The sequence below is a fragment of the Heliangelus exortis genome, chromosome 16 (genome assembly GCF_036169615.1).
Source record: "Heliangelus exortis chromosome 16, bHelExo1.hap1, whole genome shotgun sequence".
Lineage (NCBI taxonomy): Eukaryota > Metazoa > Chordata > Aves > Apodiformes > Trochilidae > Heliangelus > Heliangelus exortis.
In genome coordinates, this window is record NC_092437.1 from 1730440 (window position 1) to 1745669 (window position 15230).

The window sequence follows — 15230 nt, forward strand, 5'->3', positions numbered from 1 at the left end:
GCCCCGGGAGGAACCGGAGCTGGGCCGGGGTGCAGATGGTGGGGATGGGGATGGGGTTGTTCCCGGGCATGGGACACACTCCGGGGCAGTGACCAGCACCATGCTGAATGCCACAGATGTTGTTCAGTTTTATGCTTTTCCTTTCAGGAAGGTAACTTTATTCTAAGGAAATAAAGAAGAGCTAGAACAAAGGGGTTTGTTTGTTTGTTTGTTTCTTTCAGCTTGCCTGGCCTGGGCAGAAGGGGATCCAGCAAGGCCGGGCAGTCCTTGCTTCCTGGGGTGCCCAACCACACACAGGGGCAAATCCCTTCTCCATCTGCAGGTGAGGAAGCCCGAGGAGGCTTTGGGGCTGGTACCACACTGCAGGAAGGTGGCAGGGGTTTCCCATGGGAATGCTTCCCTTGAACAGCCCTGTGCTGCAGGGGGGCTCAGGGGTGCAGAGGGTTTGGGCAGGAGCCTGGGACACCCTCAGGGTGCTGCTGCTGCTGCCTCACGTGTGAGCTCCAGGCAGCACTGAAGGAGAGGCAGAGAGGGGCTGGATGTGGTGTCTGCACCTGATGGATGAGTTTTATCAAGTGCTACAACAACCCAGAAAACTCTGCACCAACCCCACGGGTGCTTTGGAGACCAAAGGTAATATTTCACCTTTCTCCCTGGCCTGTCTTCCCTGTCAGATCAGCTCTGAAAGGTTCCATTGTACTAAACCCAACACAGTGCTAAGCACTGAATATATATTAAAAAAAAAAAGGCAGTAAAAAGTAAAATCTGAACTGCAGATCTGTCCTACCTGGTAAAAAGCCACTGACTTATGGTTTCCTTGGAGAAGCAACCAGTACTAAAGCCTGAACAAAACCATGGAGTCAAGAGGAGGTAACCTCAGCAGAGGGGTGCATGGGCAGCACCTGAAAGCCAGGATGGGCTTTGGGCACTGCCCGGGCCCCCAGTGACACACAGACCCTGCTCTGACTGCAATAAACAGTTTATTGCTTTGGTTTTTGCACTTCTGAGCTTGTTCCAAATTTACAGTCAAGGCCTGTCCCCGTGCCTCTCCAGCTCTCAGCAGCGTCTGTCGGGAGGCAGCTGACTGCCAGAAATCATGCTGGGGGGAGCTGATGGATCCAGGAGCTGCCAGGGCCTGGGAGCAGCCAAGTAAAACAGCACCTGTGGGTTGTCCCTGGGGATGGAGCTGGGAGCCAGCAGGAGAGCCCAAAGCCTTGTGGTCCTCTCTGCTGTGCTGGGCTCTACCTGCTCAAGCAAAGCCTGGCACTGCTGTGGTGACACTGTGATCACACCTAATGTCACCCCCCTGCATCATCACAGCCACAGGAACACAGGTAGGTGATTCATCTTCTTGTCACTGGGGTGGGTGCTAAAAATCAGAGGTGCAGGCAATGGTCTGTGGGCAGCCTGGTGCTGAAGAGCCTTAAATCACTCCAAGTGGGGGCTGTAAATGGGGGCTGGCTGGTTTCCTAAAGAATTTTTCCCAAAGAATCTCTGTCAGCTCAGTGGAGGGAGTGGGGAGCACACTGGGCCAGTCCCAGCAAACTGAAAAGTGTAAGGAACAGCCCTGATGTTGTTCTTCCCAGTGAGGAATTTATTGGAAAGGCATCCAAACTTTTCCTGATAGTAACCCCTGATAATAACCCCAACCAGGGTGCTCTCCTTGGGAAGGGTTATGGCCAGAAAAAGCCTGGTTTAAGTTGGCAGCCCTGGAAAATTACTCTGTTCTGTATGGGAGAACTTGGAATAGATGTGCTCTGCCCCTTGGACTGCTCTCCAGCACCATGTGCAGGAAAGCTCCATCCTGGAGACATGGGGCAATGTACCCACCAAATCCTCAAACACTGCTTAAAAAATCCATAAATATCAAAGTCCTACCCATGGGGAGGGTGTCTTGGCCACTACCCCAGGGTGGACAATCCTTCCTTTGTCCCTGGAACCATCTGGGGGATGGATGATGGGATTTTTCCAGGTGAGCTCTATCCCAGTGGTTCTTCTTTTTCCTCCCAGCTGCTGTGTTGGTCTGTGTTGTGGTCTGTCTCCTGGGTGCCAGCCCGTGGTGTGGTGTTCTCCTGCTGCTGCAGCCTCTCCAGCAGGAGCAGAATGTTGTCTGTGAACTCGTTCCGCTGCCTCCCCATCCCACGGAGCTCCAGGGGCTGCAGGCTGGCGTGGGGGGGTTGGTACCCATGAGGGCACCAGACCTCGTTCAGCAGGAGCCAAGTGCTGTCAGGGTCCATGTGCATTAAGTGGTGGAAAACGCTTTGGGAAACAGTGAGAAGAAAAGAAAAAACAGTAAGGAAAAGGCCTTGGGACTGGCACCCAACAGTGTCACCACTACAGAATTTTGATGATGTCTGCCACCTCTGACAGACCTGGAGGGCCTTTAGAGCCATTAAGATGGCTCCAGTGCCCAAGAGAAGACATCTCAGTGGTTTCACATCTACCAGCAAGTGAGAGAGAAAAAAAATAGTTATTATGCTACACAGTGAGTTACCAACATCAGACAAACAGCTGGTGAGTAACTGCCCCAGGCTTTGGTCTCTGCTGCACAGGCTGCTGCTGACAAAAGCCCAGAAGTGTCCCAGGCACTGTGAGGTGATGCAGAGCACTGCGTGTGCTACTCATCTGCTGAGCTCTGAAGAGCTCTTAAAAGAAGCAGTGAATGTTCACCACCTGCTCTGGGTTCTGGGGAGTGAGGGGTTCCAACTCATCTGGACTTCTGTCCCTTTTCAGAGGTGGTAAGGCCAGGGGTGTTTCTGGACAGCTGTCCAGGCTGGGCCATCTCCCCTCACCCCTGGTCCGGGTCTGTACTGCCTGCCTCATGTTTTCTCTCATCTGAGCAGCACCTTTCACAAAGCAGTTTTGTTTCAGAAAACAAAACCAAACAAGCAACACAAATCTTCATTAACAAGAGAAAGGGAGAGGAATGTCAGCTTCCTCTAATGCTCTGCTGCATTGATGGTTCTCACTTGTAATTTCAATAGTCCAGGTAAGGTGGGGGTTTGACTTTTAAGTATGCACTTCACACTTCTGACTCCAGCTGTGAGCAGCTGGAACAAAGATGCTGTGGACAGTCCTGCTGGAGAGCAGGAAGCTCCTGGGAGCAGGGGAGCAAATGGCTCCATGGATTTCCATGATCCACTTATTCATTTCCTCCTGCCCCATCTCACCCTTGGTAACCTTTGTCTGGGCCAGGTCTGTGTCAGGGCTGCACTGGTATTAATTTCTCTGTCTGTGCCAAGTACATAAAACCCCCAGAATTTGCAGGGTGCCCTCCAGCATGGGGCAGAGCTCTGTGTGAGCACCCAGGGTGTGCTGGGCTTGCCAGGGCCCCAGTAAGTGCCCAGGTATGCAGCTCTCTGGGTTCTACTGAAATCGTGAGAACCACAGCTGAATGAGGTGACTTGGAGAGGAGGTGCAGGGTAAGTCTGTCTCTGTTGCCCCAGGAAGCAGAGGACAGAATTCCCTCTGCTAAATCAAAGATCTCCTGCAAAAGCCACACAAAACGCAGACCCCATTCTGTCAAAACTGCTCCCTGAAGAACCTTCATCCCCAAAGTGAGGTTGGTTCCAGCTGTAAAGCAGGGAGCTCTCCTCTGGAAGTGAGTACGGTACCTCAAAGAGCCCAGAAATGGGACAGAGGCACCAGAAAGCTCCCTCAGCTCTTCACAACAAACTCGTGGCTCCGTTACTCGGCAGCCTCTGGGCAGCCCAAGCTGTGGGTGTTGCCTGTCTGCCACTAACCCCCTGTTTTTCACTAACCCCTTGTCTGCCACTAACCCCCTGTTTGCCACTAACCCCCTGCCTGTCTGGGTGCAGTGCTCTGAACCATGACAAGGGACAGCGTTGTGGCTCTGTCCCCTCCTATCTGCCTGCTCCAGAGGAACCTGCTTCCAAGTGACAGCAACAGCACCCCAGCACCCTGCCTGCTGCTGGGGGACACAGGTGAGCAGGGGGGGCTCCCCTGGCTTTGTCACTGCTGGCAGAAGAAGGCAGCACTGTCCCCAGCAAGTGCCAGCCCTGTGTGTCCCCTGCTGCCACCACCCTGGTGCTCCCTTGGCCCTGCCAGCACATCCCAGCAGCTTCCCCTGGCCTCGGGGGGGCTGCTCGGGTGGGCAGCTGCAGAGAAATAATCCTCACAGCTGGGTTGGATCAGAATGAGCAAGAGATGAGACACCGGGAAGTGAGGAATGGAGCAGGGAATGCTGCTCCCAGCTGGCTCCTGCCTCTCCAGCACAGGCACAACTTTACCTCTCACACTGGCAGGAAAGGTCCCTGCGCCCCAACCCCTTCACAATCAGCTGCTCCGGAGAGAGCAGCTCTCAAGAGATTAGTTGGTCCCTGGAGAACTCCACCTCCTCCTGTGCCCGTGGTGGCCTCGGGGTGTGATTATCTCCTGATTCCGGGAGTGCTCTGCGGCTTCAAGAACAACTTGACTTCTACCTTTTCAAACCAACTCTGGGGTAGTTTCTAAGCAACCTGTTTCCATGGCAAAGAATCCTGGGGTTAATCCAGGTTTGTTTTCTGTTGCTTTTTATTTTTTTTTTTCTTTTTTTTAAACTTAAGACATAATTTTATTGAGTTTTGCCTTGTGCAGGTGCCTGTTGTGGTGTCCTTCAGCCCAGGCTGGGAATGACAGCTGCCAACACCTATCCAGCACCCCACACCATCAAACCAAGAGGTACCCGGCATAATCATCTTTGGCATCTAAACAGGTACAAAAATAGCTCATATTTGTTACAATTGTGCTAAACAAACCTATTCTACCAGTGCAGAGCATAGTTTGGCACTCCTGTTGCATTGTCTTTTCCCAAGCCTTGGCTCAGTGATCTGGCTGGGAAAAGGACAAATGTTTCTGGCTTTTGCATCTCTGCAACTAGATACAGATAGCTCACCACAGGCTTCAGTAAGAGCTGGGGAATTTATTTCTGCATCCTAAAAATAAACCAATTCCTACTCAGACTGTTGACCAAAAGGTCAGATGATAAACTTCACAAGCTGTAAACATTTATTAGGAATTAAGTGTAAATTTCAAACCAGTTACTTCAAACTGAAAAAATGCTGAATTATTTTGTGAAGTGTTGACATAAGCCAATGACATTTTTTTAATCTTTTCCTTCAAACTGTGGGGTTTTTTTTTTCCCCCTGAAGTGAAAAGCTTGTCAGAGATGATTCAATTTAAGAAATTGATGGGAAACTCAGATTTACATATTGTGACTTTGTTTACACCACTGTGACCCCACACAACACCCCGTAACTGCTCGGGTGTTTCTGGTTGCTTCACCCACAGCTGCACTGGCTTATTTTCAATGAAAGCAAAGGTGCAGTCAGTGTTCCCTACGCCCTACCAAACTCCTTTTCAGTATTTTGTTTTCCAAGCTTTGCATAATATTCCTCCCCTGGAATACTCCCAGCAGCCCTCTCATAATAAAGCCTATTGTTCCATTTTTTCTTCCTCAGACACGCTGGAGTTCTTTTTCTTCCCAGTGTCTATTATTGCCTGTTGAGTATTGCATGAAGCTGCAGTTACAAAATCCACTTACTCCCACTGGTTCATCTAATAAAACCACAGGGTCCCATCAGTGGCATTAAGCAGCCTCCCTGGGGCGTGATGACATCCCTGGATGGCAGCCAAAACTCCCCCCTTTTTTGTTTTGTTTTGTGGCTTTACCTCGTCCAAAAATTCCTGCTTAGCCCTTCGCATACCTGCAGATCCCTCACTGAGTCAGTGCAGGGAGCTACTGGAGCTACAGCTGACTCTGTAAGACCTGACCTTGCTCTTGGCAGGCCACAACTCATGAGTTGAGTAAGAATCCAAAAAGCTGAGCAAGGGCCAGTTAGTATAAATCAATATGGCAAGCTGATTCCAAACATCTTTTTACCTTGTATGATTTCTGCAGTGATAAAGCTGAGTTATGTGACGTATGTTGGCACTCGTGCAGTAGCTAAGATTAGTTCTGGTCTGCCTGTTTTTAGAAGCATTTAAAATGCAGAATTTTTCATGTAGCAGGCTGATAACGTTGCCCTTGCCTGGATGGAAAGGGCCTTACATGTGACAACCTGTGTCAGTTTGCAGGATTGCTTCCAGGGAGATGGAGAGCAAGGAAAAGGACTGGAGCTCACAGGAATCTGGTGTCTGAGCAGCTGGAGAAGGGGAGCTGAAGTGTGGCTGGGAAAGGGAAGCTTTTCTTCTGCAGCTGATTGTTATGGTACAAACTAATTCTGACTTTTCCATGATGAAACCTCTTGCTGTGGGTACTACATCTGACAGTGATGGTGAGGGGTTTAACTCTGATCCATCCAGGCTCTGGAACCAGGGATCAGACTGAACTAAGCTAGAAGCACAAGTAGGGTACAATATGCCTGGTTAGTATCAGGCCAGAGACAATCCATGTCTCAGTGCATGTTTTTCTGGCCAGCAGAGCTTCACTTGAAGTAGCTGTTCATGGAAAACTTTGCTTTGTCCAGAGAAATATGCATGAATGGTGAATCACAGGCATGGGGGAGCAGTGTAATGTGGCATTTTTTTCTTAAAATAGAATAAAAACAATATACAGGAGGAAATGTTACTTGCCCTGATCTTGACTGCTCTTTTTCTCCAACGACCATGCTTTACAAAATAGCTTCTAATGACCCTGTTACATCATGGGGCTAATTCAGTATTTCCCCTGCCCCTGCTGCGGGGGGAAATTGCACAGCTTTTCAGGCTGCTTTGTTAATGATTTAAAAGCTTAAGGTTCCAAATATGTAGATAAATCCTGGTGTTCTGCTTTCTATTCCAGCACTGCTTACACAGAGAACACTTTATTGTATTAAGGGTATGCAAGAAGCCCACAGCACAGAGCCCCTCTGCAGAACAAATGCTGCTGGAGCCTGCTGTGGTGCCATAAAAGCCACCAAGGTAAAAATAAACCTCCTCTCCCCAGTGCAGGAATACAAATAAAGGTACAGCTACAGCCTCTGAGCGTGCTCCCTCTGAACTGCTGCCCAGCCACACAAAAGCCCTTCCCTGGCACCCTGCAGCCCCGAGGGAACCGGCAGCACCTCCCTCTCCAGCAGCCCCAGCTCCTGCTGATCCTGCTCCCCGGGGAGGGGAAGGCTTTGGCCCCTGTCCTTCCCCAGAGACAGAGGTGTGGGGCTTCCTCCTCTGCTCTGCATGCTCTGTAACAGGGCTTGGTTTGTCTGCTGAAATCTCTGGCCCCGTTTCCAGGTGGTGACATCTGACAACAGCGATTTCTTATCCTGACAGCAGGAACATGCTGAGCAGGATTTTGAACACCAGGCAGTGAAGTGTTTGTCTGTCAACATGCCACAGAGCTGGTGTGTGTTCACCTAAACTGTTTTTGCTCTTATAACCTCTCCCAGCCTTCTCGAAGCAGGACTGGTGCCAAGACTGACTGACAGCTTCCCAAAAAAACTCCACTCCACCTGGCAGAGCCTGGGCTGACGCCACCACAGGAGCCCAGGGAAAAGGGGAGGATAAGAGAAGTAAATCCCCCAGCCTGCAGAAGGTATTAAGGGATAAAATAGATGGGAATGTCTGGCACATCCTCTCTCAGACCTGTCTTCCCCTCTGTGGTTTTATGGGGGCCAAGAGCCCCAGGCACTGCAGCACAGCATCTCTCCTGTCCCCAGTGGTCATCTGAACCTGCAGCCTGTGGGTAAGTTAACCTCTCCAGCTCACTCTGGGTACTAACTAACCAGAGAAACAAGTTAACTAAGTTAACTTCCCCAACAAGACTCTTGTACAGGACTCAAACTTGCCAGAGGGAGGAATGGGAAAGGTGCAAAAGGAAAGGGGACCTTGTTCCCTCTGTCCCCAACACTCGTACACCTGATACACCTGCATTTAAGAGACATTACCTCTGGGCAGCTTCCTGCAACTTCACGGGCTGCTTGGCACTGAGGTAAACCAGGCAGGCATCTGCCACTTTATTCAGGTCACTCTCGCCTGCAGAAATGGAACAGAAAAGAAGGGTAGGAGGTAACCAGCTCTGCTGTGCTGCTGCCTAACAGAATCAGCTCTAAATTGGCAGCAAGAGGCTTCCGAGCCTTTGAACTGTTTGACCCAGAGCTCTTCTGACCTCACCTCTTAAGCATCTTGCTGCAAAGCTAGGAAAGCAATCAAGGGCATTGAGAGAGGAAAAAAGCAACTATCCAGCAAACCCTCTCCCTCATCAAAGTAATCTCCAGAAATTTAACCTAGGAGAATTTCAGAGAGTTTCATTCAGTAGAAGAATGTGATGTGCTGCATTTGAAGGGTGACCCAGAGAGATGCACAAAAATGGAGCCAGTCAGCTTAGCCAGAAGTCTTATCTGGGCTCCAGCTCTCCAGTTAATTGGGAACAAAGCATGGCCCAAGAGGCCTGGCTGCAGCATCTCAGGCACTCCACTTTACACCCACTTCTCATGCACAAGTGAGATGAGCAGTCAGGTTCTGCAAGGTGCTGGGAATCTTCTCTGCCATTTGTCTCTGGGGAAGAGCAAACACAGAGCTCCCAAAGAGGATGGAACAAGGCCCAGCAGAACCTGGATGGGATGAGGCTGGAGAAGCTCAGCCAAGCAAACCCCTGGGGCAGCAGAAGGATGAGAGGCAAGTGCAGGTCTGGTCAGCTGAGATGAGAGGAGGTAAGTCTGGCAGAGATCTCCCTCACACAGCCTGTACTTTCCCAGGTACTCACCCATGTCCAGCTTCTCACAGAGAGAACCCAGTCCCTGCAGCACAGCCAGCTGCAGCTTGAAGGCAAGAGTGTGGTGGTACACAGGCCCAGCTCTGGCACTTGCTGGGGCTTGGCTGAGGAGGGAACTGGTCAGCTTAGGTAAGACATCTCTGGAGAATCTCTGCCTCAGAAAGTCCCCACATGTTTGAGCCAGGGTACACAGCACCTAGAGAAGAAACACCAGCTGGTGGAGGAAATGCACACACAGGTCTGGGAGGAGCTCAGCCACCCCACCACAGCAGGGGAGGAGGAGGCATTCATTCTCATTTGGTAATTTTCTGTGCAGTTGAGAGCAGTGTGACCACACCTGCATGGACTGGAATGCTGATTATGTTGTATTTGACCTGAGACTTCCAGTCTCATGATTTGGGAAGACACCCCCAGGGGCTTCTTATAATAAAACCCAAACTCAGTCCTAACTCAAATAATTACTTAAAGTTTTCAGGAGTTAATTAGTGTTTGTGTAGCAATCCTTCCCTTCTTTTAGGGCAGGCACGTGTGAAGTATGGTTACCAATTCTTGTGCATGGCTTCTTGAATTTGGGGAAATCAAAACTCTCCTTTATTCACACTGAAGGACTCAAAAATGAATCTCACCCTGCACAGCAGTGGAAGCCCTGGGGCTGGCAACCTCTGGAAACATGCTTTATTGTCCAGCTGGTGAGTCAGGGAGAGAATGCAGTCAGTTGACATAGTCAGGAGCTCTTTAATAGTGTTGTCATGAGGCCAACACTCTCTGCCTAACCTCTCCCCACACTGCCAGTGCCCCAACTGTGAAACAATCTCTTCAGTCTCAGGCCTCCAAAGGGGGTGTGTGTGCTGAGACTGTGGCTCCAGCAAGGGCAAGTTGTGCTGCACTGTGCCTCTGACAGCTGCTCAGGCTGCAGAAGAACATTTTTCCTCTTCCCTGCAGTAACCACCAGTGTGGCTGTTTCCCCAGGAACAGGGTAAAGGTTTTGTCTGAGGACAAGCTGCAGTGGGAGTGGAACAAGCCCACCCACCACAGGGGTGGTGACCCCATGTTCCAAGCCACGTTCAAAATAACTCAGTGCTTCTCTCCTGGGCCACAGCAATGCCTTCTAAGCACCAGCTTGAAGGCTGCTGGCAGAGGTTTGCTGCTGTACCTTGAAGGCTCTGAGCACTGCCAGAGGGTCATCACTAATCAGACGGGTGACGAGAGCTGGCCAGACACGGTGAGCCATGGGAAGCAGATGGTTTCCATGAGGATGCAGCACAGTCACACAGAGCTCCAGCACGTCAAGGACCTGGGCAGGAGGGGCAGGTAACACACATTCAGAGTGCTGTAGTGCCAGCAGCACTGGGGATTCCAGCAGATCCTCCCCAGAGCCATCCCAGGGAGCTGGGAGAAACTGGGGGTTCATAGGAAAGGGGATGGTTTGACCCCAGCATGAACTGGGATAACTGAGCAATGCATGAGCCTGCTCAGAAAGGGACACATAGCAGAGGGACATGGGCCACAGAGCTGGGCTGTGCCAGGGGTGTGATTCCCAGCTGGATGCTGCAGGCTGAGCTGTGGCACAGCAGCAGGATCACCTGGTGGGGCTGGGGCAAGAATCTGGGTTATGTCTGACTGCTGCGCTTCCTGCTTCGCTTTGCAGTTTAAAAGGAGGCCACCTTCAAAGGATTTTCATAATTAAAAAAAAGCACAGGCTTTTAGCCCTGCTTATCACCACCCCAGTGACTTCAGAAACGTTCATCAGTCTGAGGAAGGGGGATGGGAGGCCCAGATGTGAGAAAGATGACTCTGCTCCCTCCAGAAATGGCTGGGGCACAGGATGCGGCAACCACGAGTGCCCCAGCAGCGTGCCTGATAAGCAACCCCCCTCCAGATTCTGTCCAGCTTGGCTGTGACATTCCTAAACCAGGCTGTGCCCAGAAAAAACTCTCTCCCTTTCTCTTGCCAGCACTTGGAGGGTCTGTCTGGACCCTCTGTGCAGCCCACGATGAACTCGAGTCCCCTCCCAGCTGCTGCCTGCTCACCTGCAGCCTCACGTGGAGTTTGCCATCAGCCAGGAGGTGGATGCACCTCTCCATCACCTCCCTGGCCAGCTGGGCATGGCTGGGCAGTGCAGCTTCTCCTTCTGGGTCAGAGTTGTTTGGCTCCAGCTTAGGAAGTGGGGGAACCTCATCTAAAAACCAAAACCATTAGTGAAGCTGTGAAAACTGCCAGGGAGCTGTGGGAGATCACAACACCCACCCACAACTACTCTGCAGATTCCCAAGTGAGGGAATTTTAAGGTATTCAGGTACAAGTCTGTGCTTGAGTTCTGTGAGGTAAGCATGAAAGTCAGAGTGTGGGACTAGGGAAGGTTTGCTTTCTTTACTGGACAGTGCAGTTGGTCTGACATTTGCAGACTCTTCTCACCATGGACTTATTTCCCATTGATTTTTATTAAAAACAGAAAGCCTGGGTATTTAAAGGTGAAGTATTTAAAGGTCAGGATTGCAGCACAGCCCAGTAAGGACTAAAAGGTTCCCTCTGAATGTCTGCAGGGCCTTCCAAAGCCAGGTGAGAAGGGAGTGGTGGCATCACTAGCCAGGAGAGAAAAGGGACCAGGGATTACCAAGGGAGGGGGGGGAAATGCAACAGGATCCTGGAAATAGGGAAACCAGGTCCTGAACCCAAAACACTGTGTGTCTGTGTGTGTGTGTCTGTGTGTGTCTGTGTGTGTGTCTGTGTGTGTGTGTGTGTGTGTGTCTGTGTCTGTGTGTCTGTGTCTGTGTCTGTGTGTGTGTGTGTGTGTGTGTGTGTGTGTGTCTGTGTGTGTGTGTCTGTGTCTGTGTGTGTGTGTCTGTGTCTGTGTGTGTCTGTGTGTGTGTGTGTCTGTGTGTGTGTGTGTGTGTGTGTGTCTGTGTGTGTCTGTGTGTGTGTGTCTGTGTGTCTGTGTGTGTGTGTGTGTGTCTGTGTGTGTCTGTGTGTGTGTGTGTCTGTGTGTGTGTGTGTCTGTGTGTGTGTGTGTGTGTCTGTGTCTGTGTCTGTGTGTCTGTGTGTGTGTCTGTGTGTGTGTGTCTGTGTGTGTGTGTCTGTGTGTGTGTGTCTGTGTGTCTGTGTGTCTGTGTGTCTGTGTGTGTGTGTGTCTGTGTCTGTGTGTGTCTGTGTGTGTGTGTCTGTGTGTCTGTGTGTCTGTGTGTCTGTCTGTCTGTCTGTGTGTGTGTCTGTGTGTGTGTCTGTGTGTGTGTGTCTGTGTGTGTGTGTGTGTGTGTGTGTCCCACCACCCCAGCAGCCAGGGCTGTGCCACGAAGCAGCTCATCACTGCTCTGTGAGCTGAACAGACCCCTCTGCAGGCGTGCACAGAACTGACCTGTCTCCTCCTCTCCTGGCTCAGGGAGGTTGCCCTCTGAGATCTGCTTCTGCCTCACATAGTCAAGGAAGAATTGCTCCATTTCTTGCCTCGTCAGCACCTGCTGCCCCTCAGCAGGCTGTCTCTGCTGGTGCTCCTCACCACAGGATGAGCCAAACCACTGCACTACAAAACAAAACAGAACAAAGAAGCTGGAATGCCTCAGCACCCAGGTCAGAGAGGTGCCACAGAGTCCTTGAGAGACAAACCTGGGTCTCTGGTCTCACGGGACTGACCTGGAGAGCCAGGCACCTGCTGCCACATCACTGACACCTCCCTGATGGTGTGAGAAGGATGAAACCCTGACACAAACAGGAAAACACCCTGGGTGCTTCTACAGAACATTTATGGGAGCAGTGGCTCCTTTCCCAGCCACCACAGGCCACGTTTCTGCAGGTTTGCAGGGCAGACAAACAGAATCTGGCTGTGCAGAGGGAAGGCTGCTGCTGATCTGCACTGGAGAGCTGGATGGCCAAGCCAGCTGAGGCTGCCACCAGCTACTTGAAACCCCCCCTGGGAAGCCCAGAGGCCACAGCCAAGCTGACAGTGAGACCCAAGTGCACAGAGTGAAGGTCACAGAGATACCTAAAGCTGTCATCACTGAGTGGAGGACCCTGAGGAAAGTGGAAGCCTGGTGATCATAAGACTGATCCAGTGCAGACAGGACATCTTGGATCACATCTTCCACCAGTGGCAGCAAGCTGGCATCTGAATGTCTCAGCATGGTGTCCAGGACCTGGGCAGCACGTGGCTGGTGTGCCAGCTGGTGCAGGCCCAGGGAAATCCCATTGACCAGGTAATCAGAGTTCTCATTAATCAAACACTGCACTGAGTCATAACCACAGGCCTCACAGATGTCCACCAGTGTCCCCAGTGCTGTCTCACTGATGAGCAGAGTGCTGTCCCCAGCCTTCTCCAGCACTGGGTAGAGAGCTGACAGCAGAAGCCCCCGGAACTCCTGCCCAAGGACAGCAGCAAAGCAGCCCACGCCCTCCAGCTGGATGCAGATCTGCCAGATGTTGCTGTTGATGGTGTGGGCCGTGGGGTGAGGCTCTGGGGAGGGGAGCAGAAAGCTCCTGCACGTCCCTCCCGGGCAGGCAGAGAGCCCCGGAGGTGTCACAGAGTGCTCTGGGGCTGCTGCTTCTGCCTGGACGCTGGTGACCAGGTGCCAGTTGTCCTGCTCCGTGTACTCCTCGAGAATGGAGGTTACGGAGCCCCTGAGCTCCTCCCTGCTGGGTGGGGTTTCCCTCTGCCGCAGGACATCCACGCCCAGCCCGGCAGCCCCTGCCAGCAGCTCGTTGAGCACCAGGGCCGCCTGCTTGCGGTGCGCGGCGGAGGCGCGGTACAGCCCCGAGAAGTGATCCACCAGCAGGAGGAGGTGCCCGTGGTACCCCAGGACACGGCACACCTGCTGCAGGAGCTGGAAAACCCGCTCCTCCCGGAAAAAACGGAAATATTTCTTCTGCCCCCCTCCCCTCTGCAGGCCGGGCCCCGGGGAGCCCCAGGAGGTGCTGCAGCCCCAGGCTCTGTGCTCCACGATCTTCACCTCTGCCACATCCATCTCCAGCACCTGCAGCAGAGCTCTGGAGAGGCGCTGCAGGTGGGACACGGAGCTGAGGACCACGTTGATCTTGGGGCCCAGCAGCTTCAGGTAGCCCAGCAACAAGGTGAGGGTGGAAACCTTGCCAGAATCATCCTGAGAGCTCATCAGGCGAGGCAGAGCTGTGGCGAGGGCATGGAGGTTCTCAGAGAGCACATCAGCCAGAGCCCTGTTCTGAGCCACCACCCCCTGCTCTGCAGTGCCCTGCAGCACCTCCGTGCACCTCCTCTGCACATCACTGTTCTCATCGTTCACCAGCCCAACCAAGGCCTTCAAGAGGTGGCTGAATGACTCCACCAGAGAGCCACTGCAGTTCCTCAGCAAGTGGTGCACCAGTTCCACCAGCTCCAGCCTCACCTTCCAGTGGGGGTGGACTGAAGAGAACTCGACCACTTTATGCAGGAGGAGGCCAAGTTTTTCAGCAGTGCTTTTAGTCCAGTCAGGCCCCCTGTGGACCATTAGTTCCGATATCCTGCTTTGTTCCACTGGTGTCTTTTCTTTATTCTTTGGTACTCTGGCAAGCTGCTCATCAGCCATTACAAAGCCAACAATCTGATAAAAGAGTCTGATGGCAGAAACGGTGGTTTTGTGACCTTGTTTCATGTCTCCAGTGATAACCCGAGACAGCGTGATGGAAATCCCAGGGAGAAAAGAAGCAAACAAATCCCCACATTTCTGTGCCTCCTCTGCACCTAGGGGTCGGTGCTCCTGGCACTCACACTGCAGCACCAGGACCTGCAGGCACTCCAAAGCAGAGATCTTAACTTGCCTTGCTCTTTCTCGCTCTGCCAGGCCCAGCAGCAAGGATACAGCAAATCCCAGGAGAGGAAGGGTGGAAGGCTGGTACAGAGACCAGAGAGCATCCCCGTCAGCTGAATGCATCAGGGTGTGGAGTGCCTGGATCACGGCCAGCTTCAACTCCTCTGACTGCTGGGGGGGTTTGTTGGAGCTGGACGGGGGAGAGAGGCACGAGCAGAGCTCAGAGAAAAGCTCCTGCAGGAGCTGCTGCTTCTCCACGCGTGTTGCTGCCAGGACGGAGGAGATGCACTGCACCACGCTCTGCACCACCCGCTGCTGCCTGGGCCCCGGCACCTTCAGGGCGAAGCGCAGGGGGAAGAGGACGTATTCCTGCAGGGCCTGCAGGGCCGGGGCGCTGACGGCTGCCAGCAGGGCCTGCAGGCCGGACACGTTCTGCAGGGTCTGTGCCCGGGTCAGCTGCACGCAGGCGGGGCGCAGGGCCCCGAACGCCTCCTGGGGGGTGTCGAAAACGGCCATGGCTGGGGGACGGCCCGCGGCCTGCACCCGGGGCGGCCTCACGGGATCGGTGCCGGTGCCGCCGGGCCTACCTGCTCCCGCGGCGGGACGGCCGCCTGCCGGAAGTGACCCGCGGGAACCGGGACCGCTCAGCGCCACAAAGAGCCCGGGGCAGGGCAGCGGGGAGCGCGGCGTGAGAAAGGTCCCGGCCGACCGCAACGCGCATGCGCCCCCCGCTCCTGCTCCTCTGGCGGGCTCCGGCAGCGCGGCCGCGCATGCGCCGTAGCACCCGCCCC

General features: G+C 53.0%; 1 protein-coding gene and 1 long non-coding RNA gene across 2 annotated transcripts; one reads left to right on the forward strand and one right to left on the reverse strand.

The window, feature by feature from the left end:
• Window positions 1-961: 961 nt before the first annotated feature.
• Window positions 962-15163, reverse strand: TTI1 (TELO2 interacting protein 1). The gene is made up of 7 exons (XM_071760264.1): window positions 12666-15163; window positions 12042-12206; window positions 10720-10868; window positions 9843-9983; window positions 8681-8885; window positions 7863-7950; window positions 962-2259 (listed from the first exon to the last, which is right to left on the reverse strand). The coding sequence occupies exons 1-7, from the start codon at window positions 14953-14955 to the stop codon at window positions 1980-1982; spliced, it is 3318 nt and encodes a 1105-aa protein (XP_071616365.1). The 5' UTR covers window positions 14956-15163; the 3' UTR covers window positions 962-1979.
• Window positions 4147-7047, forward strand: LOC139803782 (uncharacterized). Its single transcript, XR_011729171.1, has 3 exons — window positions 4147-4714; window positions 6069-6208; window positions 6782-7047. It is a non-coding gene; the product is annotated as an uncharacterized lncRNA (long non-coding RNA).
• Window positions 15164-15230: the final 67 nt, after the last annotated feature.